At 43.1% G+C, this 25687-nt stretch overlaps 1 protein-coding gene across 3 annotated transcripts in view; it reads right to left on the bottom strand.

Annotated features, from left to right (window-relative positions):
- Positions 1-614: 614 nt before the first annotated feature.
- Positions 615-25687, bottom strand: part of CUNH8orf76 (chromosome unknown C8orf76 homolog) — a 37018-nt gene continuing 11945 nt past the window's right edge. For 2 of the 3 annotated variants that reach the window (XM_077454144.1, XM_077454146.1), the window contains exons 3-7: positions 21659-21802; positions 15099-15215; positions 13670-14055; positions 5269-5401; positions 615-2473 (exon numbers count right to left, since the gene is read on the bottom strand). In XM_077454144.1, coding sequence (XP_077310270.1) covers positions 2315-2473; positions 5269-5401; positions 13670-14055; positions 15099-15215; positions 21659-21802 — 939 coding nt within the window. In that variant the 3' untranslated portion in view covers positions 615-2314. The remainder of the gene's footprint in view (positions 2474-5268; positions 5402-13669; positions 14056-15098; positions 15216-21658; positions 21803-25687) is intronic. The other variant, XM_077454145.1, reaches the window with a different exon arrangement.

The raw sequence follows: 25687 nt of genomic DNA, 5'->3' as shown, positions 1-25687 counted from the left end.
CTATACATCTCACTGCAGTGAGAGAGCACAGAAATGGGGCCCATTCAGACCATGTGCCTTCATACATTCCACACACCTCTCCTCAACATGCTTCCAGTCATCATACACTCTGCACTCTCCTCCTTGTACACAGGAAACACTCTACACTGCCCCCTGAACATATCACCTGTCATAATTTACTCTGCATGCCTCTCCTAAACATATTTGTAATAATACACTCCATACTCCTCTCATGAACATACTAACTACCATCATCCCCTCTCCATGATACAAAGCTGCAGAAGTACATGACCAGGGCAGATTAAGAAGAGGTAAGTGCATTTATACAGGTTAAGGAGGGAACATTATTTAAATGGTTCTAAAATCAGAATACATTAATCACTTTAGTTACAGAAGATATAACCCCCCCCCCCCCCCCCCACCATGACCAAGCCACTTTTTGCCATTGTGTTACTTTAACTGACAATTGTGCAGCCGTGCAACGCTGTACCCAAATTACATTTATATAAAAAATTTTCCACACAAATAGCGCTTTCTTTTGGTGGTATTTGATCACCACTAGGTTTTTATTTTTCGTGCTATAAAAATGGGGAAAAAAAAAAAAAGACCAATCATTTTGAAAAATAAACAATATTTTTTACTTTCTGCTATAAACTATACAATTTTTTTTTTTTAGAAAATTATAATGTCTTCTGCTACATACAGGCACAGACAGCAAAAAAACATGACACACTTTCTAGGTGTTTTGCATGCTAAAACTAAATAAAATGTTTTGTGTGGAGCTGGGCTTAAAAATGTATCTATAGGTTGGCTACGGACATTTAAGTATTTGCAGATTTTTAACAAGTAGCAAATTAAATGGGTAGTAGAGTCCGTTTTTTGAGTTATACCTACAGGTAAGCCTAGAGCGAGGCTTACTTGTAAGTACAGTAAAAATCTCCCAAACATGAACTATTTAGCAGATATTTACGTTTTAAAAGGTACGTCTGTCATAATGACATTTTTCTGCAGGGCCCACTTTTTTTTGTGGTTTACTACCACTTAATCTTACAGGGGTAAGTGAGGCCTTACTGACCTCTGTAGCTGCAAGCACTGTGGGACTATTCATCTTCAAAGTTTACAGGGAAGTAGTGAAGTTATCCAAGTTGGCAGCTCAGCTCACCATGCTCTCTCCTCACACAACTGCTGTACATGAGCTCATGATGATTTTAGTTGGCTTTAATAAGGACTTCTGCTGTTAACTGAGAATTAATTAGCTAAAGTTTCTGCAGCTACAGAGACAACTTGATTTAATGTCCATAGGTTGACTAAAATTACACTGTCCATAAACTAGCTGTTGCTTTCTTTTTTTTTTTTTTATTAATGTCCTCAAGACAAATAGGGTCGATTTACTAAAACTGGAGAGCGCAAAATCTGGTGCAGCTGTACATGGTAGCCAATCAGCTTCTAACTTTAGCTTGTTCAATTAAGGTTTGACAAAATAATTCTGAAAGCTGATTCCTATGCACAGCTGCACCAGATTTCGCACTCTTCAGCTTTAGTAAATCAACCCCAATGTCATTAATCACTAAAGTGTCAATTTCATATATTAAAATAGAAAAAGTTAACAAATCCTAGCTCCAGATCTCCCCAAAAAGTATAGCACTATGTATTGGAATTTTTCATTTATTTTTGTTTGCTTGAGGCCGGGTTCACACCGCTGCGATGCGGGAACGCCGCGAATCCGCGGCGTTTTCCCGCATCGCATTACTCCCGCCGGCAGTTCACACTGCCCTATGCGGACGGCTGGGAGTGTCAATGATATGTTAATGACACCCCCAGATCCGTCCGCATATCGCAGTGCGATCTGCCGACTCGCACAGGAATCGGATCGCATGGTGTGAACACCCATGCGATCCGATTCTGTTGCGGACCAAAAAAAAGGGTCCCGTGCGAGTTTGCTGTGGGAGCGATGCGAATTCAGCCATACTATCTGTATGGCTGAACTCGCATCGCTACGGAGATCGGATGTGATTTGCGGTGCGAATCACATCCGGATCTCCCCCCGCAGCAGTGTGAACCCAGCCTTAAATATAACTAGGCAAATCTTGTAACGTTCACGTTAGAGAGCCTCACAGAAAAAAAACAAAAAAAAAAAAAACTCAGCAGCATGGACCACACAGTTCGCTACATGCAAGCAAAAATGCTGGACGCAGGACTGACAAGAGCTGTGTACTAAAGCGGATCTCAGAGAGCTGATTCCCAGTGCTAGTTACAGCTACGAGTCCTGTTTATATGAGTACATGTAATATGAGGAGAACAAATACAACCATTTTTAACCATGACCCAAAAGCAGTGTCTGAATTTTTTTAAACCACTTCTCTTTGAACTCTGTATCAGTTGGCATTGTGAAAGTGTTCAGTGCCAGAGTACTTTTTGTATCAATCTGTCCCTCTTCTTGTATTCTTTCTGCTAAAAGATCTTCACTCATAACCTAAAAATAATAACACAGTACATATCAGAACGGAACAAAAGTTGAAATTCGCCCAGCTTTTATTTTGCTTTCCCTGCTCCCCATCAACATGCTAAAGACATTTAGGTGTGTATTCACTTTTGTTGCCAGCGGTTTAGACATTAATGACTGTGTGTTAAGTTATTTTGAGGGGACAGCAAATTTACACTGTTATACAAGCTGTACACTTGAGCAAAGTATAATTTCTTCAGCATTGTCACATGAAAAAAGATAATAAAAAATTTACAGAAATTGAGGGGTGTACTCACTTTTGTGAGATACTGTACAAAGAGAATCAATACAAAATACTTTTCCACTGGTATAACACTCTGGATAGGTAATGCACCATATATCCCTCTGCTGACTAGAGGTTCTGGAGTTCCAAGGAAAACCTTGGAACAACTCAACTGGTCTATTCGTATTGCCCCCTTATGAACCTAAAGCCCCATACACACTATCAGATTTTCTGCAGATTTTCTCCTTCAGATTTACAAAAACCATGTAATATGAGTTAAAATCTTAGGGAGTTTCATTTTCTATGTAATCAGGCAGGCCTTTCTACTACATGGTTTTTGTAAATCTGAAGGAAAAAAAAATCAGCAGACAATCTGATAGTGTGTATGAGGCTTTACTGGTAGCTGTCCATATGCTTATCCACCAGCTTTTTGACTGCTGTATCCCATACATACCCATTAGGTTTATCTCCTCCTGATCTTTCTAAAACATCTAAACAACTGCTGATGTATAGCCTTATTGAGACCCTCAAATGGAAGCAAGTTGAACCTTTCCCTCTCTGACGGAGCTTCATACTAGGTTTTCAGGATGTCTAAAGTATAGAATACCTTAAAGCAACCAGCAAATCTGTTGACAAAGGTTTGCAATCTGTGGCATACTATGAAAAACACTCTAAGGCCTCTTTCACATGGACTGTCCATTCAGGTCCACCTGTCAGTTTTTTTAGGCAGACCTGAACGGGCACTCTATAGACCTCTATGGAGCGTCAGATGTCAGTGGTGACATGTCCGTTGACATCCAACCTGCTCCGAAAAAGTGTGGCGGAGGAAAAACCGGGACTCTACGGTCCGTCCTCATCCAATCCCCCATAGGGGAGAGTGGCGCTCTGACAGGTCCATCCCTGCACAGTGTGTAGAGATAGACCTGTCATCTTCCTGCTCAGCGGGGATCGACGGAGCGGGCTCCGTCTATGGACACGTCTGTGTGAAGTAGCCTTTAGGCAAGCCATAGATGAATCAATTTTCTTTGCTTCCACCACAGTTGAAAGGAAAGAAAAATCACATCATTCCCCCATCAACAGAGTTCATGGGGGAATCTCCCACAGCACTATTGTATTCTGCCAACTTAGGGCGGGGGCGGTAGTGACCTGGGTACAACCAGCCTGCCAGATTTTTCTACATGCGATTATTGCCAGCTTCTAGCCGTCATTGTACTCGGCCAGGCGGCAGAGTACAATGATTATGGCTAGCAAAAACTGCATGTAGAAAAACCGGACTGGCTGGTTGTAGCCAAGTTCATCAACTTGGGTACAATCACCCTTCCAATTGATGGATTGAAACGTATGGCCGGCTTTAGCATTCATCATCGGCCTATTTTTATGTGTGGATGGTGGACGAGGGAAGGTCTGAGATAGCAGTTAGGGAACCTGGTTAATCGCATCCCATCCCTTTATTTTTCTACCCAAACTTTACTCTTCCCCCTCTCCCTCCTATATTTGATGTTTTACTCCTTATGTCAACCGCCTATATAATCTATATGCATATCCTCTATTATGATTACTACTACAGACCGCTTTACTGTACTGATATATCTTTTTTTTTTAAATTTTCACCGTGATGCACTTTATTGGTCTGCTTTACCAACTGCATATTTCATTTAGATTGTTATCTGTGTATGTCAGATAGCTTGAATTGCCTTCACCACCACCCCCACCCAGATGCATTGTAGGATATTTGGCTTTTATTTTTGCCAATTACTGTTAATCTCATTGTTTCTACTTTAAAAAAATTGATAAAAAAAAAAAAAAAAAAAAAAAACAACACTTGTCAAAAATATAAATTATATTGCAACCTTTTAAATCATTACACAGCTAGCACAGTGTACACTGGGAGGGGTTTTTGACATTCATATTACAGTGCAGTTATGGTTTATATAACCTACTTTAGGTAATGTTTGCACCCAGTTGATACTTTGGGAGGGAAGTACATTTTCACAAATAGTGGAGGCGGCTATCCATTTGCAATAGAAAACTAAAAAGGTCTTTTAAAAAGGTTTTAATATTTTTTTTTTTGTGATCAATTTATTATAAAGTATGCTGTAATAAAGGTTTAGATTTTTTTTCCTACAATCCAGTGTCTGTTGCAGAATCTATTGCTGTTTTTTTTTTTCCTTTTTGCTTTTCTATATAATATGTCGCAATTGCTGTGCCACACAACACATTTGTATATTTTTTTTTGATTAGTCTGGAGACTGTGCAGACCTGCTTTTCTGCTGGCTGTTGAAGCTGGATGTTGGGGCCTGTTCAAAGTAGCCCTTTGTGGTAACTGCATTTCTTTTGAATGGTACCATAACACAGGATGGAGAAAAAAAAAAAAGAAAAAAAAGTAGCTTACACTTGTGCACCCCAACACACTAAAATGTGTAAATTGTGGTACAGTGCCATGAGGTGTGAACAGCCCCTTAGGAAAAATGTTACAGTATTGTGTAATCACCTAACCAGGCCATCTAAGAGGGGGTAGGTAAAACAGTACAAATTCACTCACATTTGTTATTAAACTTTGAGACTCTTCTGCTAAACCCATCTGATTTAACTGCTCCTCTATATAATCTTGAGTCTTTAGATTATGGTCCAACGTAAAGGAAGCATGCTGGGGTTGAATAAAATGCAGGAGAATTCTGAAAGAAACAAAGAAAAAAAAAATAAAAGAAAGAAAAAGTCAGAACTGTGAGTGAATTATAGTGTCAATGCAGCTGTAACCTTAAAAGGAAATATGTATGGCAACAGCATACACTTTCACTTTATAACATCAGACTTGTAACAACAATACAAACAATAGTTATTGTTGACATTCCTGTATAAAACTTCCCTTCATGTTGTGACTTCTGCCTGTCTGCTGAGCATCACTTTCCACAACTTCCTGGATTTCCTACATATTTTGCAGCATCTTCTCTGCGGTTTACTTTCAGTTTCTATGGACTACATATCCAATGGTATATTGCTGCCTGCAGGCTGCGATTCCTGAACTGACTCCACCTCCTGAAACTCCCCCTTTCAGCACCTCAGGGGGCAGGCTCTGTGAGGTCTGTGACCCAGCAGTGACTTAGTGCATAGTGAATACATGTCACAGAATTCAAGGAAGGAAGTATGTGTGGATCTTCGCAAAGTACATTTACAAATCTCAAGATTATTCAGCGTGATAGATTCAGGCTAGAAATAACTCAAGTACGGCATAGAAATTCTGATTTTACATTTGGGCCACAGATATGCCATGTTATCTTATAAATACAAGCTTTCAGAACTAATAAACTGTAGCATTTATAATGGCCTCGGTCTTCAATATTGACTAACAAATGAAAGGATCGTGGTATCCAAAATAAAACTGGATTTATGTAAAAGAAGAGCTCCAGTCATTTTTGTGTTTATTAAAAGGCAGCAGCTACATAAACCTGTAGCTCCTGACTTTTAATAAATACACACTCGCCTGTCCCACGATCCAGTGATGTGCTTAACTGTGGGCACCCGGCTGTGACAGGTTGCGGCTTAAAAGCTGGGTGCCCACTGCTCATAACAGAGTTGCATTGCGCTTCCTGAATGGTCGGGCAGACTTCTGGGACATGTGACGTGTCCCAGAAGGAAGGGGATGAGAACTTCCGTTCAGAGCACCTAGGCGATCTGAGCAGAAGTAGGAGCTGGTACCTGCTGCTTTCCCTCCCCTCCCCCCTTCAAAAAAATTGCATGCCAAATGTGGCAGGGCAGGAGTACTTAAAGTGGAACTCCCCCTTTTGGGTGGAGCTCTGCTTTAATGTAAAAGAGTTTCAAAAGATAATAATTCGATAAGAAGACGACATTTAAACAGTGTTCAAAAGCTTCACTAATACATTGTAACATAATTGTTGCATTGCTTTTTTATTCCATTCATGTGCAGATTAAGGCAAATCTAAAGGCTCAGTTTTTATTTTTAAAATAACAAACATGTCATACTTGATCTGTGCAATGATTTTGCACCGAGCACCTCCAATCCTCTTTTTCTGGGGTCCTCTGCCAGTGCGCCTGCCTCCCCCCACCAAGCCCCCCAAAAGCAACGTGCGATGGGGCACTTGTGCATGCTCACTCTCGAGCTGACTCAGTGGGGTTTATTTAAAACTCAGGCTCACTTACGCATAGAAACCAATCAGATTCCAGGCTTTATTGCCAAAGTTTTGCATTTAAAAAAGCCCCTGACCCTTTCCGAGGCACAAAAATGCATTGAAGTGAACGTTATAAAAATGTCCTGCATTTCTGCAAAAAACATGAAAAAACGCATTGGTGTAAATGGAGCCCTAGACCAGCCTCTCTCAACTGGTGTGCCGAGGGATCATAGTATATAACACCCCTTTCACACCAGGGCGTTTTGCAGGTGCTATAGTGTTAGAAATAGCGCCTGAAATCCGCCCTAAAGAACCTGCACCATTGTGTGTAGTGTGAAAGCCCCGAGGGCTTTCACACTACAGCGGTGCACTGTTAGGACGTCAGAAAAAAGTCCTGCCAGCAGCTTCTTTGGAGCGGTGAAGGAGCGGTGTGCTTACCGCTCCTTCCACCGCTGCTCCCCATTGAAAATCAATGGGGCAGCGATGTAATACCGCCGGCAAAACGCCGCTATTGCGGCGGTTTTAACCCTTTCGCAGCCGCTAGCGGGGGGTAAAAGCGTCCCGCTAGTGGCCGAAATGCGCCTAAAAAAAGCGGCGTTTTACCGCCGACACAATGGGCGGTGTGGTGTGAAAGGGGTCTAAGGGTTGCCAGTTGAGCCTGATTGCCTGCCAGACTGTACATCTGCACTGTGAGGGAGCTCCGTCAGCCTTAGAAAAGTGAAAGTAAAATGTAGGGGGGAAGCGTGCTGTGCTCTCTGCTTCCCCCTACATTGCAGTACCCAGATGTGTAAAGAAAGGTACTGTACTAGAACTTTTTAAAGGGCTGTATACATCTGTCTTTGTGTGTACATGTGTGTGTACGCGCATGCGTTTGTATGTGTGTAAATGTATGTTTACATGGGTGTGTGTGTGTGTGTGTGTGTGTGTGTGTGTGTGTGTGTGTGTGTGTGTGTGTGTGTGCAAAGGGTGTACGCTTTGGAAGAATGAATCACCACTAATGTTGGGTGTCCTATGCATATAAGTGTGTTGCTGCATTATGTTAAACTATTAATTTAGTTTTTTACATTTTAGAATGGGGTGCCTCAAGATTTTACAATGCTGCACATGGTGCCTTGACTGAAAAAAAGGTTGAGAAACACAACCCTAGACACACACAAAACACACACACGTGACACAGCCCACTCCCCTGCTCCCTCCTACTGCTGTGCCTGAGCCAATGAGGAGAGAAAGCCTTTGCTCTCAAGCACATCGCTGGATGGAGATTGGGCCCAGGTAAGTATTAGAAAGGAGGGGGCTGAGGAGCTGCTTCCAGAAGGTTTTTCACCTATGCACAAAGGTATAAAATCTGCCATTAGAACCACATTAAAAAGGGGTGAACTTTAGGGCCTGTTCACATTAGAGCAGTGACTGGCATTTTTACACAGCAAGTGCAATGCATTTGTACTACTGTGTGGAGACATGAAGTGTCACTTTGTACACATCAAATTTCCTGGGAAAAAAGGGAGCTGGAGATGCAGTGAAATGCACATTGCACTGCCCCCTGACACGTCACTGCAGCACAAAACAGACAGCTGCCCGTACAGGACACTGCTCCAGTTTACTGTCCAGAAAAGGCCAAATGGGCCCTTAACCTCCCTAGCGGTAATCCCGAGTCTGGCTCGGGTTGGGATTTTAGTACCATAAGCAGTAACCCAGAGCCAGACTCGGGATCGCATCGCTGGATGCAGGGAGGACACAGGGAGAGTTACTTACCTTGTCCCCTGGATCCAGCGATGTCCTCCACGCTGTGTGATCGAGCTGTCCTCCGCTCAATTCACACAGTGCCCGAATGCCGCCGAGCTCCGTTCCCTGCGATGTTACGGTGCATGGGAACAGAGATCGGCGCCAAAATCAAAAAAGTAAACACACACAAAACACACACACACAGTACTGTTATCTTACAGATGACAGTACTGTAAAAAAACATTACACACCCCCTTTGTCCCTAGTGGTCTGTCCAGTGCCCTGCATGCACTTTTATATTATAAATACTGTTTTTTCTGCCTGGAATTTGGAGATTTGACATAAAGGGACACTTTTTGGTTGCTATGGACAAAGTGATTTTAGACCAACTAGAAAACAGCGATAATAAATTATAATCACTTGCAGAATTGAGCGATAGCGATTTGTGGGGAGATCCGTCATCAAAACACTGAAAAGTAATGACAGCGACAATTCTGCAAATGGGCAAATTTCAGTGTTTTTGGATTTGATTACATTATTGAATCATTTTTATTATTTATTATAAATGTTATCATACCCGGGATGTCTGCTAGACTCTGGTTTGAACAGATTTTAGACCCCTTTCACACTGGAGCGTTTTTTGGGCGTTTTTCAGGCGCTTTAGCCCCCCCCCTCTTTTTTCTTAGCCTTAAATAAGGAAATGTTTATATACACCTAAAATTACTAGTTGCGCTTTCAGTGCCATTAATTGTTAACAGCACACCAAACACAGAAGCAAACACACATTTTGCCATGTGAAAAAAAACGAGGCGCAAATGCTGCAAAACACACAAACAAAAAAAAAAACCCACAAAACGCCAAAATGTCCAATAAGCCACATATAACCAACAGGCTTCCCTAAGCGTGTCATAGGAAAAAACGAGCCACAAAACATGCACTCCCACTATACTAGATGTGAATGGGGCCTGGAGGAAGACAGACATTACTAATGGAAATGTCTGGATTCATAGATGAGCACAAAAAAAAAAACACAAGTGTCTATAGATTTAATGGGAAGCGTTCATATATTTTTTCAAAAAAACAGTACATGAATGCTATATTGGTGCATAGAGAAGCTGGAATTTAGGGGTGGCAACATGGCTCGGCTGCGCGAATCGCCGTCATGGTACCAGAGAGACGCCCACTAGGGGGCGCTTGTGCTACCCCTGCTTGCCCACAGAGCCGATGCGAGTGCTCAGTGGTCACAATCACCGCCGGGCTCCTGCGATCACTCGGGGCACACAGAGAACCAGGTTGTGTGTATGTAAACACACAGTTTCCGGTTATCCGAGGGGAGAACAGACAGATCTCGTCTGTTCATACAGGAGTATGAACAGCGATCTGTCATCTCCCCTGCACAGTCCCACCCCCCTTCAGTTAGAACACACAATAGGACACACTTAACTCCTTCACTGCCCCCTAGTGGTTAACCCCTTCACTGCCAGTGACATTTTTACAGCAATCAACCAATTTTATAGCACTGATTGCTGTAAAAATGACAATGGTCCCAAAAATGTGTCAAAATTGTCCGCTGTGTTCGTCATAATGTCGCATCCCGATAAAAAAATAAATATAAATTAATAACAAAAATGCCATAAAACGATACCCTATTTTGTAGATGCTATAACTTTTGCGCGAACCAAATCAGCACACACTTATTGAGATTTTTTTTTTACCAAAAATATGTAGAAGAATACATAATCGGCCTAAACTGAGGAAACAGTTTTTTTATATATTTTTGGGGGATATTTATTATAGCAAACATTGCTTTTTTTCACAAAATTGTCTCTTTTTTTTTGTTTATAGCGCAAAAAATAAAAAAGCCACAGAGGTGATCAAATACCACCAAAAGAAATTTGTGAGGGGGGGGGGGGGGGGGGATGCCAATTTCGTTTGGGAACCACTTCAAACGACCACCCAATTGTCAGTTAAAGCGCATCAGTGCCGAATCGCAAAAAGCGCTCTGGTTTTTGGGCAGCCAAATGGGCTGGGGCTGAAGTGGTTAATGACAAAGCTATAGCTGCTTCAGATAGCCCAAAGAACAAAATGAAAAAAACTGCTCTGGATCAAAGGGTACAATACTCAGTGCTTAGGCAATTTGTGTAAACTCCTGACTCTGCATGGTCAGATGTCAGAGCAGTGAGTATATTTGCTTTTCCTGCTTTGCAACATTGTTTTAAAGCGGGAGTCCGCCGTTTTTTTTTTTTTTAAAGTCAGCAGCTACAAATACTGCAGCTGCTGACTTTTAAAATAATGACACTTAACTGCCCAGCGCGCCCGCGATGTCGGCACCTGAAGGCCGATCTCTCGATCGTCTCTCGGGTGCTGCCGCCGCCATCTTGGGTATGGGAATCAGGAAGCGGAGCCTTTCGGCTTCATTTCCCGGTTCCCTACTGCGCAATAAGGATGGTCCCCGCTGTCTCTGGGATCCGTGCGTTTCCCAGCAGGCAGCGGGGGACCTTCGGAAAGGGGCATAGATTCTGCGGAAAGGGGCGTAGATTCTGCAGAATCTACGCAGGAAGTGGATGCAGATACCTGTACTGTACGGGGTTATTTACAGAACTTCTATGGCCAGGAGTAGAAATTACGGGGGGCCCCATATAGCCTGGCATATATAAATATACACTATAATCATTTTTTAGAATGCAGTTGCTAAAATGATCTTTGAAGAGCAATCTATATGCTGACTGCTTTTCAGGCTGCAAAGCACATGTGACCGAGCCCTTCATTTTTAAAATAAATTTTTTTTTTTTTTTTTTTTTATACACATTTAACCACTTCAATACCGGGCACTTAAACTCCTTCCTGCCCAGACCAATTTTCAGCTTTCAGCGCTGTCGCACTTTGAATGACAATTGCGCGGTCATGCTACACTATACCCAAATGAAATTTTTATCATTTTTTTCCCACAAATAGAGCTTTCTTTTGGTGGCATTTGATCACCTCTACGGTTTTTATTTTTTGCTAAACAAATAAAAAAATACCGAAAATTTTGAAAAAAAAATATGTTTTTTTTTGTTTCAGTTTCAAAACTTTGTAAATAAGTTTTCTCCTTCACTGATGGGCACCAATGGGGCTACACTGATGGGCACTGATAAGGCGGCACTGATTGGCACCAATGAAGTGGCACTGATGAGGTGGCATTGATAGGCGGCATTGTATTGTTTTATACTGTACTAATGGATGCCAATCAGTGCCAAACAATAATGCATGCCAATCAGTGATGCCCATTGTGGGCACTGATTGGCATCCATTGTGGGCACTGACTGGCATACCTGGTGGTCTAGGGTGGCATACCTTGTGCTGGGTATCCCTGGTGGTCTGGTGGCGTCCCTGGTGGTCCAGTGTGGGCATCCTCAGGGGGGCTGCGCTGATAATCGATCAGCACAGACCCCCCCCCCCCGTCAGAGGAGCAGCCGATCGGCTCTCCTCTACTCGCGTCTGATAGACGCGAGTGAGGAAAAGCCGATCACCAGCCCTTCCTATTTACACTGTGATCAGCCGTGATTGGACACAGCTGATCACGTGGTAAAGAGTCTCCTTCGGAGACTCTTTACCGAGATCGTAGTTGCGGGGCGCGCAGCGGCTCAAAATCCTGATCACGTCATATGATGTCCGGTCAGGATTTTGAAACCACTTTGCCGCCGTGCTTTTGTTATAGGGCGGGTGGCAAGTGGTTAAACTTCCCTTTTTGGGGGGCTTTGGTGAAATATCAAGGGTCTAAACAGACCCCTGATATCTTAATTCTGAGTCAGAGAAATTATAGGGAGGATTCAGTTCCTTTCTCTGCAGCCTCAGTTGTACAAATGTGAATAAGCACTCAGAGGCTTCCTGTTCATTCACAAACAGATGAATAGTGATGCTTAAGCAATGAATGAACACAGCGAGCGATTGGTACAGATGGGCCTGAATGGGCCTCCCTCACGAGCTGATTCTCTCATGCACAACGCTGGATTGAGAGGGAGCTCAAGTATTGGGGGGGGGGGGGGTGATTTAATACAGCACCTGTGAATATAAATGGGGAAAAAAAAAGTGTGTGTGTGCACGTATGTGTGTGTTGACCACTGCCACGCCAATTAATGGTATTAAACCAGTAAACGTGAAGACATCGTATGACGAAATTACTAAATATCCATATTTTTTTATTTTTTTTTAAACACAATGTCTTCACCAGTTTAGGCCAATATATATTCTACATATTTTTTGGGAAAAATTCCAATAAGCATATATTGACTGGTTTGCACAAAAGTTATAGCGCCTACAAAATAGGGGATAGGTTTATGGCGTTATTTTTATTAGTAACGGTGGTGATCTGCAATTTTTAGCAGTATTGCGACATTGTGGAGGACAGATCAGACACTTGACACACATTTTGGGACCACCGACATTTATCGAGCGATCAGCGCTATAAATACACACAGATTTATGTGTAAAGGTCACTGGCAGGGAAGGGGTTAAAACTAAGGGTGATCAAGGGGTTAAGTGTGTGTTCCTTCAGTGTGTTCTGTGTGGGGATGGGACTAACTAGGAGAGATGACAGATCGCTGTTACTACTTTGTAGGAACACACAATCTGTCTCCTCTCCTCTTGAGTTTACACACAAATCCCCGTGCTGGCTCTCATGCATGCGATCGCGCCCACCAGCCACGCGTATCGGGTGCTCACGTGCCCTCTGGTGGCTCTCCCAGAAGAGCCATTCTGCTGCAGTAAATACGCGTGAGCCAGTTGGGAACCAGTTAATATTTCAGTATAAACATCCAACAGCGTTTTTAGAGCAGCACCAATCATTTTGAGGCGTTAAAGAAGCTCATGTACCAATTTTTGGCGCTAAACCAGGCGTGTAGCTGGGATTTTTATGCGGTTGTTGCACAACAATCTTGGCAGAATCGCACCACGTTTAGGGTGCCATTAAGAAACAATGACACTCTGCAAGTCCATCACAAGTTTTGTTGCGATTTTGGAATCACAGGCAAAATCTCGCAATTCTGCCCACAATTCGAATATGCTCAGGTGTGAACAGAGCCTCAAACTGCAACATCAATATTTTCTACATACCTTGCTCTGATGAAGGATGCACATGACCAGATCCACAGCTGTGTGCTATTCCTGCAGCATTCTAATACTGAAGGACTTGTGTTACTACAATGTCTCTGTATCATGTTAGCAGTGTCCACACTTTTATTGGAATTCTCAACACACCAATGTTCTCTCACTGAAGGCTCGCTGAAATTAACCGATCCATTTCTGCAATGGGAAGAAGCAAATGACAGACTTCTGTATGATTCAGCCAGCGATATCCAGAAATGTGGATTGAATGAGTGCAAGGTGACCAACTGTTGCAAACAAGAAACCACTTCCTTCAAGTTCCCCAGATGGTTGTGAATGGTGACCTGGAGATTCAATGCAACTGTCAAGTGATCCGTGTTGTTGACAACTTTCATCTAAAAAAAATTTAAAAAAAAACAGAGTATTTAGAAATAAAATACATTTGCTTATTTTTTTATTTTTTTTAGATTGTATGCCCTAACAAGTAGGGCCCTCTGATTTTTTTTATCGAATTGTATTGCAACTGTGCTGTCTCCCTTTATTTTATAAAGTGCTGTGCAAACTGCTGGTGCTATATATAGCCTTTATTTAATAATACTTTTCATACAGCATAACCCTATTAGAATTACAGGGGAAACAAGCTGTCTAATCACAGACTACAGTTCTTCCTGGGATGTTCCAGAAGTATTCACATGCCTTCTATACAATTCTGAAAGTATGTGCTGTATCTAACTTTGGTCCTTGTCAGAGCTGGGCTCTTAGCAGCACCCTTCTCTGTGCTGAGGCTGCTCAGCTGCTGAATAATTGTCAGCAATCACCGATTCCTCAGAGACTCATCTGGTTACCATTATCTGCTCGTCAGTCCTGCCTACAGCCAGCCCCTTCTGGATATTTAAACTGCCTTGTTCATTCCTTTCCTGCCTACGCCTTAGTCAACACATCTGGAGTGCCTCTGCTGTGTTCCTGTGATAGACTTTGCCCGGCTGACATCCCTTCTGGTTCCTGATCCTGTTCTGCCTCAGACTATGCTGATCTCTGGTTTTCCGATTACTGGCCTGTCTGACTACCAGCTTTGGTTATCTATCCCTGGCTTATGTTTTGACCACGTTTCTCTGTACCATTTTTACCATTATATTAAAAAGGTGTGATTTTTACTGCATTTCTGTCTCAGTCCAATTCATGGTTCCTGACAGTCCTTCTCCATAGCATCATCCACATTAAACGCCAAAACCATTGGCATTGAATGTTTTACTCAGAGGTACTCTCAGGCTAAAGTTTCAACTAGTTTACTGCTGCCCATCTACCACAAACTTGCTTATAAAAGCAAAACATAGCAATAACACCATATTAACATTTATAAACAAGGGAGAATCATTGGCACGGTCCTGAAAGACTCATAGAAATACCGTTACCGGTAAATCTAACTAAAGTTTCTCACCTCGTCTTTCAGGAAAGCATCTGGAGTTGATGAGCGAGTACTTTCTCTAGGGCGGGACCACCACCTGCAGGACCTTCCTGCAAAAACGATTTCTCCACTGCCAAGAGTAGGTCCATCCTATAAATGATGAGTAAAGGTGGATAAACTAGTCCATGTGTCCACCTTGCAGATGCGCCCTGGTGAAGCCCAGCTGGTTCTGCCCAGGTCATTGCTACAGCCCGAGTTGAATGGGCCACTACCCCTGTGGGGAGGGTTGGGGTTTTACTTCCACGGCCCTATAAGCTTTGTGGATAGCGATCCGAAGCCACCTTACAATCATGCTTTTTGAAGTTCTGTAACCTTTACTAGATCCCGAAAGAAAAAAAAAAACAGAGAATTGGACTTTGAAATTCCCTATCCTTAGGGCGGGTTGGAAATGGACAGAACGTTGGTAGAAGCATCTCTTGAGAGCTGTGAAAAACTGACAAGACCTTCGGCAAAAACTCCGGGTCTGTCCTCAGCACTACCCGGTCTTGGAAAACGGTCAAAAAAGGCTCAATGATAAATAATGCCTGTAGTTCACCAACTCTTCTAGCTGAGGCAACTTCTACTAGCAGTGTTAGTTTTAATAACCAATATTAAATTGTGGCTTCTTCTGATGGTTCGAAAGGTCTTCTAGTCAAAACTTGCAAAACCACTGACAAAGCCCATTTGGGGAAAAAATTTAATGGAACCGGCCTAGCCCTAATTCACATTGCAGCTACCTGAACTTTTAAAAAAGGTACTAGCTGCCTAACCCTTCTCCATTCCGCCATGAAGAAATTCAAGAACGGAAACGTCCTCTTTGGAGAGCAACTTTTTGAAACACACCAGGAGTTGAAGCATTTCCTTGTTTTAAAATAAATGGCCCTTATGAACTTCTTCCTGCTATTTAGCAGGGCACAAACGTAACTTTTGGACAAACCCTTTCTCCTCAGGATTCGCTCTTCAGTATCCAGGCTGCCAGCCTGAAATGACCTACATCTGGATGTGGAAGGGGACCCGAGTCAACAGACCTCTGAACAGGAAGCAACCAACCAATGGGGCTCTACCACTAACTTTAGTAGTATTGAAAACCAAGCTATCTTGGGGCAATATGGGGCTAATAAAATTAAGGTCGTATTCGCTCCCTGTAGTTTGATTACTATAAAGGTATCATTTGCACGGGGGGGGGGGGGGGGGGAGCGCAACACAAGCGGAAGGTCCAGCGTCGGGCCAGTGCATCCAGGCCAGCCGCTTGGTCCTACCTGTTCGCTGTAGACTGGTGCTTTTGCATTTGCTTGTGATGCAAAAAGGTCCACCTGGGGACCCCCCCCCCCCCCATCTGAACCTAACCTCTGAAAAATCTCCATTCCACTAGCACCCTTCTTCTGCCTAAGATGTCCGCTATCTGGTTTAGGCTGCCCTTCAAATGTACTGATGCCAAGTGGTTTTCTGCCCAAGTCAGATCCTGGAAAAGCCAAGGTTAGAAAACACCTGCTTCTTGTGCCCCCTCGACTCAAGATGTAGGGCAACGCAGTCGTGTTGTCTGATAACACCTAGATGTGTTGGCCCCTGATTAATTCTTTGAAGGCCCGCAGCCCCAAGAAAATGGCCCATAGTTCCCTCCAGTTGGAGGACCTTCTGGATTCCTCTACTGTCCAGGACCCCTGGGCCATCCTGCTTTCCAGATGTGCACCCCACCCCCAGGAGCTTGCATCTGTTAAAGTTTTCGCTGCAGAAAGTCCAGAACAGACCCTTGCTCAAGGCAAGGCAATTGGTTTGCCTTCTCCACCACAACTTCATTTTGACTGGAAAGGGGATCCTGATCAGTTACTCCAAAGACTCTCCGTAGGTCCAATTCTGCAGAATCGCCTGCTGGTCTCGCAAATGGAGGCAGGCCCACTGAACAGCTGTGATAGACGCTGTGATAGATACATTTGTCTGTACTTTCTTCACTGCGGCCTGTAACTTTATCATTTTTTCCTTTGGGAGGAAAATCTTTTTCTGTACCGAGTCTATGGCATACCCCAGGAAAAAAAATATCATCTGAGAAGGAATTAGATTTGATTTTTCCTTGATCAGAAGCCAGCCCAAAATTTTCTAAATGGCCTTTCTTGAATCCCTGCACAACAGATGTTTTGATCTGGCAAATAACAGGAGGTCATCCAGATAAGGTACTACTAAGACCCCCTCCTGTCTGAGTGGTGCCAACAGTTCTGCCATAATCTTTGTGAAGATCCTTGGGGAAGAGGAGAGACCGAACAGCAGAGCCCTGAACTGAAAGTGCGATACTAACCCCCCTGCTCTGATCGCCAAACGCAGATACCTCTGAGTCGTTGGAGCTATGGGCACATTTAAGTATGCATTTCTGAGATCTATTGAGGCTAGAAAAACACCCTGTGGGAAGAAGTTTCCTCACTGAATATAGTGTGTCCACCTGTTCAAGATCTTGAAAGTCAGTATTAATTGGAACTTTCCAGATGGCTTTTTTTACTAGGAATACGTGAATAACATTCACCCTTCCTCTTCCCGGGGCACTGGGATGATTACATTCTGTTGAAAGAATTCCTGCAAAATGTGATGTCGCCAAATATTTTTCTTGATCCTCATCTGCATCACATAAAATTGAGATGGTGGGTTATCCGAGAACTCCAATACGTAGCCCTCCGAGATCACTTTGGGGACGAAAGCACTAGATGTCGCCCCCTCCCAGTGTGGGAAAAAGCACTGCAGCCTTCCTCCCACAGTTCGAGACCATCACTGGGTCTTAGTGGGTTGGCTGAGGGGATAAAACACTCCAGTCCTTCATCGACCCCTCGGGGACCGCCAAGGTCTCTACTGTCCTGTTTGTTTTGAGTCCTGGGTCTGTTGAAAAGAACGAAAAATTTTCGTCGCTTGTGTTGCAACCTTCTTTTTGACTGGAAAGGCTTTTTTTTTTTTTTTTTTTTTTTTTTTTTTTTTTTATAATCTGCTATTCTGTCCAAAACAGCATCAAGATCGGGGCCAAACACCAGATGCCCTCAAAATGGTAAACCACACAGCTTCGTTTTTCCTGCAGAATTCACTAATGCCAAGGATCTTGCAGTCATCCTTGCCGATTCTGCCGAGACATCTGCCATGTTCCCTACAGCTTTCTGTAGGACTGGCAGAGTCTCTAGCAAATCTTTGGGAGAGGTCCCTGCCTCAATATGGCCCTTTAACTGTTCTAACCAGTGCTCTAAATTTCTGGATACCATGGTTGATGCCATCGCAGGTTTGAGATTGGCTAGTGAACAATCCCAGGCCTTTTTTAACAAGGAATCAGCTCTGAGAAAAAAAAATAAAAAAAATAAAAAAAATAAAAAAAAAAAATCGGTATTATACTTGCGAAGAGAAAGATGCGTCAAGTTTAGGCCTCTTATTCCAAACTTGCGTGCTTTCCTCGTCAAAAGGGAATCTCTTTTTAAGCGACCTGGGGAAAAAGGAAAAAAAATAAAAAAGGGGGGGGGGGGGGGAGCCCCTCTCTGGGTCCTTCCACTCCCTTTTAATAGCCTCTGTCAACACCCGATGCTTGACCTCATCCGTACCAGGACAATTGGGTCTTATCCTCTTTGATGTTTAGGGTAGTATGTATAGTAGGCAATCTTGAGCACAGTGTGGCAAAAAATTTTTTTCAAAGAGATTGAGCGTGCCGATTTTATAACACTCTCAAATCACAAAAAAGAATTTTTTATAAAGTAAATTCTGTAAACTAATTTAGTAGGGAGAAATTAACATCATGCATTCTCGCCTCGGGTCAGCCCCAATTCATGCACCTTGACACACCTCAGATCACTGTCCACCCTGCAAATCTACCCCACCATTGTAACCCCAGGCTCATCTGTCCCACCAATACACCTCCTTTCACATCTGCCCCACCCCCGTTTTTCTGTCCAACCACTGAACCCCTTTCTCCTCTGCCCCAACACTAAACCCCCCTGCTCATCTGCTCCAACACTGTACCCTCCTGCTCATCTATGATATGCAGAGTGGTGAAAGGAAGCAGAGATGAGATCTACCTGTCCTGGAACACTCATCCCCCGCTAATCCACCTCTTGCATCCAGCCCACGTGCTTGTATGTGATGTATGCAGTGTCACATACAAGCATCTGGAATGGATGCGCAATGATGAGCTCAGGTCAGGGGCATTTTCTGAAAGCAATGGGCCTGGGTGCAGTATCATAAGTTGGGCCCCGCAGATGAGAAAAAGTGCGGCGCTCTGCGCCACATGAAAAGTTGGGTTCGATTTTCATTGCGCTGAATACGGAATCTGGCTTAAAGGGACACAGATTGTAGGGGTTCAGTAGTAAGTGACGCAAAAAGTTCAGGAACAAATTCAACAAATTTCTCGGAAAGTTCAACAGTCATTCCACAAACTTTAACCCGATTGTGGTTTTTCTCAAACACAGTGAAATCCTTTCTTTCTGAGATTGGTAGTGGCAACCAAGCGAGTCACCTTCCTCCATATGGTGGATGGGGCTAGCAGCTACAGCAAAGTTAGAGAACCAATGTTTCCCATCTTTTACAATGTGCGAGGGCAGAGTGCCTCCCCTTCAGTGCAGGTGAGGCGTAGGGAATTCTGAAATTGGAATACATTAGAGTCTCTCAGAAATTCAGTCAACAAAAGTTGATTTTTGACAGGTATCCAGTTCCCACTTCCGTGAGTCTGGGCTGCGGCCTGCAACATCACCACAGGGCTCCCTCATCCTCCTCTACCTGTCGCCAGGCTAGTAGGAAAGAGGAGCGGGGGCCTCATGCATGCACAGTAGGGTTTCCGGCGTGAAGCTGTAAGGCTATACTGCCGGGTACCCTTACCCACAATGGCGACGGCAGCACCCGACAGCTAATGGAAACATCAACTGCGGTAATGACATCGCTGGACTGTGTCCTATTGTTAAGCACTTCAATACAGGGCACTTATACACCTTCCTGCCCAGACGAATTTTGAGCTTTCAGCACTGTCGCATTTTGAATGACAATTGCACGGTCATGCTACACTGTACCCAAACGAAATTTTTATCATTTTGTTCCCACAAATAGAGCTTTCTTTTGGTGGCATTTGATCGCCTCTGGGATTTTTTCTGCTAAACAAATAAAAGAATACCAAAAATTTTGAAAAAAATAAAAATAAAAATAAATTTTTTTTTGTTTCAGTTACAAAACTTTGTAAATAAGTACGTTTTCTCGTTCACTGATGGGCACTGACAGGGCTGCAGTGACGGGCACCGATGAAGTGGCACTGATAGGCAGCATGGATAGATGGCACAGATGGGCACTGATTGGCATCCCTGGTGGTCTAGGGTGGCATACCTGGTGCTGGGCATCCCTGGTGGTCTGGTGGCGTCCCTGGTGGTCCAGTGTGGGCAGCCTTGGGGGGGGGGGGCTGCACTGATAATCAGCATAGACCCCCCCCCTTGTCAGAGGAGTAGCCGATCGTCTCTCCTCTACTCACGTCTGACAGACGCGAGTGAGGAAAAGCCAATCAATGGCTCTTCCTATTTACACTGATCAGCCGTGATTGGACACGGATGATCATGTGGTAAAGAGTCTCCGTCAGAGACTCTTTACCGAGACCCGGGGGTGCACAGCTGCTTAATATCCTCATCACGTCATATGACGTCCAGTCAGGATATTGAAACCACTTTGCCACCGTCATTCTGCTATATGGCGGGCGGCAAGTGGTTAAAAGCTACCAGCTGCAGTATGTATACCTGCTGGCTTTTATTTTATTTTTTTTGGCGGAACACCGCTTTAAGTTTAACAATTTTACATACAGAAAAGATTAAAAGATCTGCATGATCTATAAGGATTTCATACTAAAGAATGCCTACTTAGTAGAGCTGCATGATTCTAGCTAAAATGAGAATCACTTTTTTTGCTTAGAAGATAGATCACGATTCTTGTGGCGTAACATCATCTTTCACGTTAAAACAACAAAAAAAAAACAAAAAAAATTGGGCTAACGTTACTGTTTTTTTTTTTTAAATTCATTGAAGTGTATTTTTTCCACAAAAAAATTGCGTTTGAAAGACCGTTGGGCAAATACAGCGTGACATAAAATTTTGCAGCAATTGACATTTTATTCCCTAGGATCTCTTTTAAAATATATATAATGTTTGGAGGTTCCAAGTAATTTTCTAGCAAAAAATATTAATTTTAACTTAAACAAGTGTCAGAATTTTTTTTTGACTTTAAGTGGATAAACTTCCTGCATTTATTTACATGTTTAAAAACTTGGCAGTCTGCCTGGACTTTTTTGCGGAAGTTTATCCCTTTGATCTAAGGAGGAAGAGTTACAATGTTTCATGTTGAAAACTCGGCAGACTGCCCAGATGTTTTCTTTTGACAGTGAGCAGATAAGTCTCTCCACTTGTTATATGAAAGAATCAAACTCTGCAATAGAAATTGTCCGGGGGTTGAATCGAGATCACGATTTGTTAACGATTAATTGTGCAGCTCCACTACTTAGCATTTAAATAAAAAATAAATGAATTATTTAAACACATAGATTTAGTTAATAAATGTATTGGTAGATATTTTACCAGGGCTTGTGCAATCTCTAGGGCTTCTGGAAATCTCTCCAGGTGGATTAAGCAGCGTGCCTGGCTTTCCCGCACATCTCTTCTCATTCCATTATTGGCAGCTGGTAGAAGCTCATAGCAGCTGCTGTACTCATCAAATGCTTCCTGAAACAGAAGTTTATATTACATAACAATACAAGCAAATGAGATGGTATAAAAAATGTAAACAACTGGATATCCCCTATGCTTACAAAATTGTAAATTTACAGCAAAAAAAACACCCCCAAAAAAAACCCCATACGTTAGACTTACCGGTAACGGTATTTCTACAAACCTTCCAGGACGGCACACCTGAGAGCTCCTCCCTACAGGAAACACAATCACTTGACAGCTTTGTTATAAGTCCCCACCCTTCCCTTTGATCCTCAGTATGTAATAAAGTAATCCTGAACTGATTCACAAGGAGCATTGCTCTACATAGGTACTTACCACCTAGCATATAGCTTATCTTTCCCTCCACATAGGGCGGGAAGTAGGCCTGACATCCTGGAAGGTCACCTTCCAGGGCGGCACACCTCAGAGGATAATCAAGTAACCCCAGGCCTACCTTCAGGGTGGGACCACAGCTTGTAGGACCTTCCGACCGAAAGCCAAGTCTTGCTGTGACAAGGCTTCCACACGGTAGTGCTTTAGGAACGTATCCTGACTGGACCAGGTGGCCACACTGCGGATTTGTTCCCAGGAGGCCCCTGCTTTCTCAGCACAGGACATTGCTAGTGACCTGGTTGAATGAGCTTCAACTTTTGCTGGTGCTGGAACTCCAGAACTCATACGCTACAGAGATAGCTTCTCTGACCCATCTAGAAACTGAGGCTTTAGAAGCCTGAAGCCTCTTCCTAGAACTAGTAGGTGACTGGACCTCCTAAAACTCTTTGTTCTTTCTAGGTAGGCAAGGAGACATCTTCTTACATCTTCTCATTTTTTGGTTTATCACAGAAGGATGGCAATATTATGTCTTGCGTCCTATGAAATAAAGATGCTACCTTTGGTAGATATAAGGGATCTGCCCTAAGGGTGAACCGATCTGGCTGTACCAATAGGAAGGGTTCCTTCATGGACAGACCTTGCAGGTCCCCGACCCTCCTGGCCATAGCAACTGCTAACAAAAATTATAATTTTAAGGTTAGAAACTTAAAAGGAACATCTTCTATAGGTTCAAAAGGGTGTTTAGACAACGCCTCTAATACCCTCATTAGGTCCCATGGAGGGAAACTACTTTTGGTGACAGGAGAAATCCTTTCCCTGGCCAACAGAAAACGTTTGATGAGGTTTTCTTTTGCCAACCTTACATCGAGGAAGACCGAGAGGGCCGCTATCTGAACCTGAAGGGTACTGACCACTAGGCCTAAGTCTACTCCATCCTGGAGAAACTCCAGGATAACTGGAACAGTGGTGGAGGTTATCTGCCTTTGTTTACCCAAGGAACAGAAGGTCTTCCACACTTTAGAATAAATATTTTCAGTCACTGGTTTTCTACACAGAAAGAGGGTATTTATTACTCTCTCTGAGCAGTCCGTGCTCTTTAGGATCTGGCGCTCACTAACTAGGCAGTCAGAACAACTGTTCCTTCCATGTGCATGGAAAATAAGGTCTGGAATAAAAAATTATATAATATCACAGATATATAGACCATAAACCTTGTGTTTCTGAAGGGTAGCCAGCTCAAACATTTTTATATGGAATACAAAAACAGGAAGACACAGCCAGCCTTCACTGTTGCATTTTCTGATGCACAGTCACCTGTAGAACAGAGAAGACACAAACATAAAATGTTGGAGTACTAAGTTATAAGATGGTATCTTAATTAAACACAGAGAAAAAAAAAAAAAAAATCACAAACTTCAAATGTGTGCCTCTGATGCTCAACAAGGTAAGGTCATATATCTAAACAGAAAGGACACCAACAAATGCAAATGTGGTGTTTTCCTGAGCAACCAATATGAAAAACAGAAGACACAGACACCTTTCACTGTTGTGTTTTTCTGATGTACCGCAAACTAAGAGGTAATAGATGCCAGACAGAAGGCCAAGAACCAGTACGGTGTTGTGTATTCCTGATACTGAACTCCGTATGGCCATATAACCAACAGAAATTCTACTAACACCTGGAGTGCATTTCTGATGATCAAGAAAATGCAGTTGCATAACCAGCCCAGTATGATAACAGACAAGACACCTGCGACCTATAGTTGTGTATTGCTGGTGCTGGACCATGTGCAGTCATAACCAGAGTGACACTAACACATTTCTGATTAACAACAGGGTATAGTCAAAGAACCAACAGAAATGTCACCAACAATTCAATGTTGTGCACTTCTGATTAGCAACACTACACAGACCTATAACAGAAATGTCACTAGCAACAAACACAACGCTGTGCATTTCTGAATAGCAACTTGTACAGTCGTATAACCAGCAGAAATATCACTAGCAAAAACTCAGTGCTGTGCGTTTCTGAATAGCAACTTGTACAGTTGTATAACCAACAGAAATGTCGCTGACAATTCTATGTTGTACCTTTCTGATTGGAAACAAGGTACGGTTATATACAGAAGTGCAACCAACAATTCAATGTTATGCGTTTCTGATAACCAACAGTGTACAGTCACAGAATACTATGCATTTCTGTTGAGCCATAAAGGTAGTTACATAACAGAAAAGACACAAAACAACTTCCCATGGTGTGCATTTCTGATGTGTAGTCAGACCAACAATTTACCCTAGGCATAGCCTGAACTTCCGATACTAATCCTTCACCAGTGGTAGTTCCAAATAATGGAGGTCTGAGGTGTGAGACTATACCACAGTAGTGGTAGTTGTTACCCTACTACTGCAAAAGTCTGAGTAAGTGTAGCTAACCCACCCACAGGTGGGAGTGAGTCCAAGCCTCCCTAGCATCTAAGGTCTTACTGAGCACAGACCCAGAGATCAATTAAAGCTGGTCATACCCCTATAGTTTATCTGCAGATTTTCTATGGTTAGATGGAAAAAGTGCAACAGACTTCTCCATGTATGCTAAACTGTGTGGATGGAGGAATCTCCCACTGGGCCAAGCTTCAGTATCTTGCTAGTCGGCCCCACTGGCTCTCAACCTAAACAATGCCTGCACACAATCAGAATGTTCCAGTATTGCGAGAGCCAGTGGGGCCGACTAGCAAGATATGGAAGCTTGGACCAGTGGGAGATTCTGCCATCTACACAGTTCAGCGTAGATGGAGGAATCTGTTACACTTTTTCCATCTGACCATAGAAAATCTGCGGATAATCTATAGGTGTATGGCCAGTCTTAGCCCTTGTACACACGGTCGGAGAATCCGTCGGAATAATCCGACTGTGTGTGGTATGCATCGGACTGATTCCGGCCGAACATCCGTCGGACCCAATTTTCCAACTTGTTGGAAATATTTTCCGACCAACTGGTTCGATCGGACATACTCCGATCATGTGTAGAGAATTTTGATCGGACCAAGTGCCACGCATCCTCAGATCAAATTCCTACATCAAAGCTATTGGCTACTAGCCTGAATGTAGTCCCATCGTAACGAAATTACGTCATCACGTTCTGAATGATCGGATTTTTCGACAACTTAGTCCGACCGTGTGTATGCAACAGTTTCGGACAAGATACGACGGACAAAATCCCATGGATTTGGTTGGCGAAATCTAACACCGTGTGTACAGGGGCTTAGTCATTCTCAGGAAGAGATGATCATCATCTTAGCCTGGAGGTAATCAGACACCTGTAGGATTTCACACTAGATACAGGCTAGTTTATGTAGCTTTAGCACAGAGGTTTGCACCAGGAAACCATCAATTAAGGGTTGCAGAATAGCATTTTATGCTTCTCGTACAGCTCACAGGTAAGCTGTAGCCCAAACCACAAGAGGGCTTGATTAACTCTTGCACACTGATGGATACAGCAGTGTAAAGAGGAAATAATAAGTTGGAACTTGAGATGTTCACAAGGGGGTCCCCCCTACCTTATGGGTA

The sequence above is a fragment of the Lithobates pipiens genome, unplaced genomic scaffold, assembly GCF_037356315.1.
Source record: "Lithobates pipiens isolate NorthernLeopardFrog02 unplaced genomic scaffold, aLitPip1_a1.2 Scaffold_25, whole genome shotgun sequence".
Classification (NCBI taxonomy): Eukaryota; Metazoa; Chordata; class Amphibia; order Anura; family Ranidae; genus Lithobates; species Lithobates pipiens.
The sequence above is the reverse complement of the archived record's forward strand: the minus strand, read 5'-3'. Positions and strand labels throughout refer to the sequence as shown.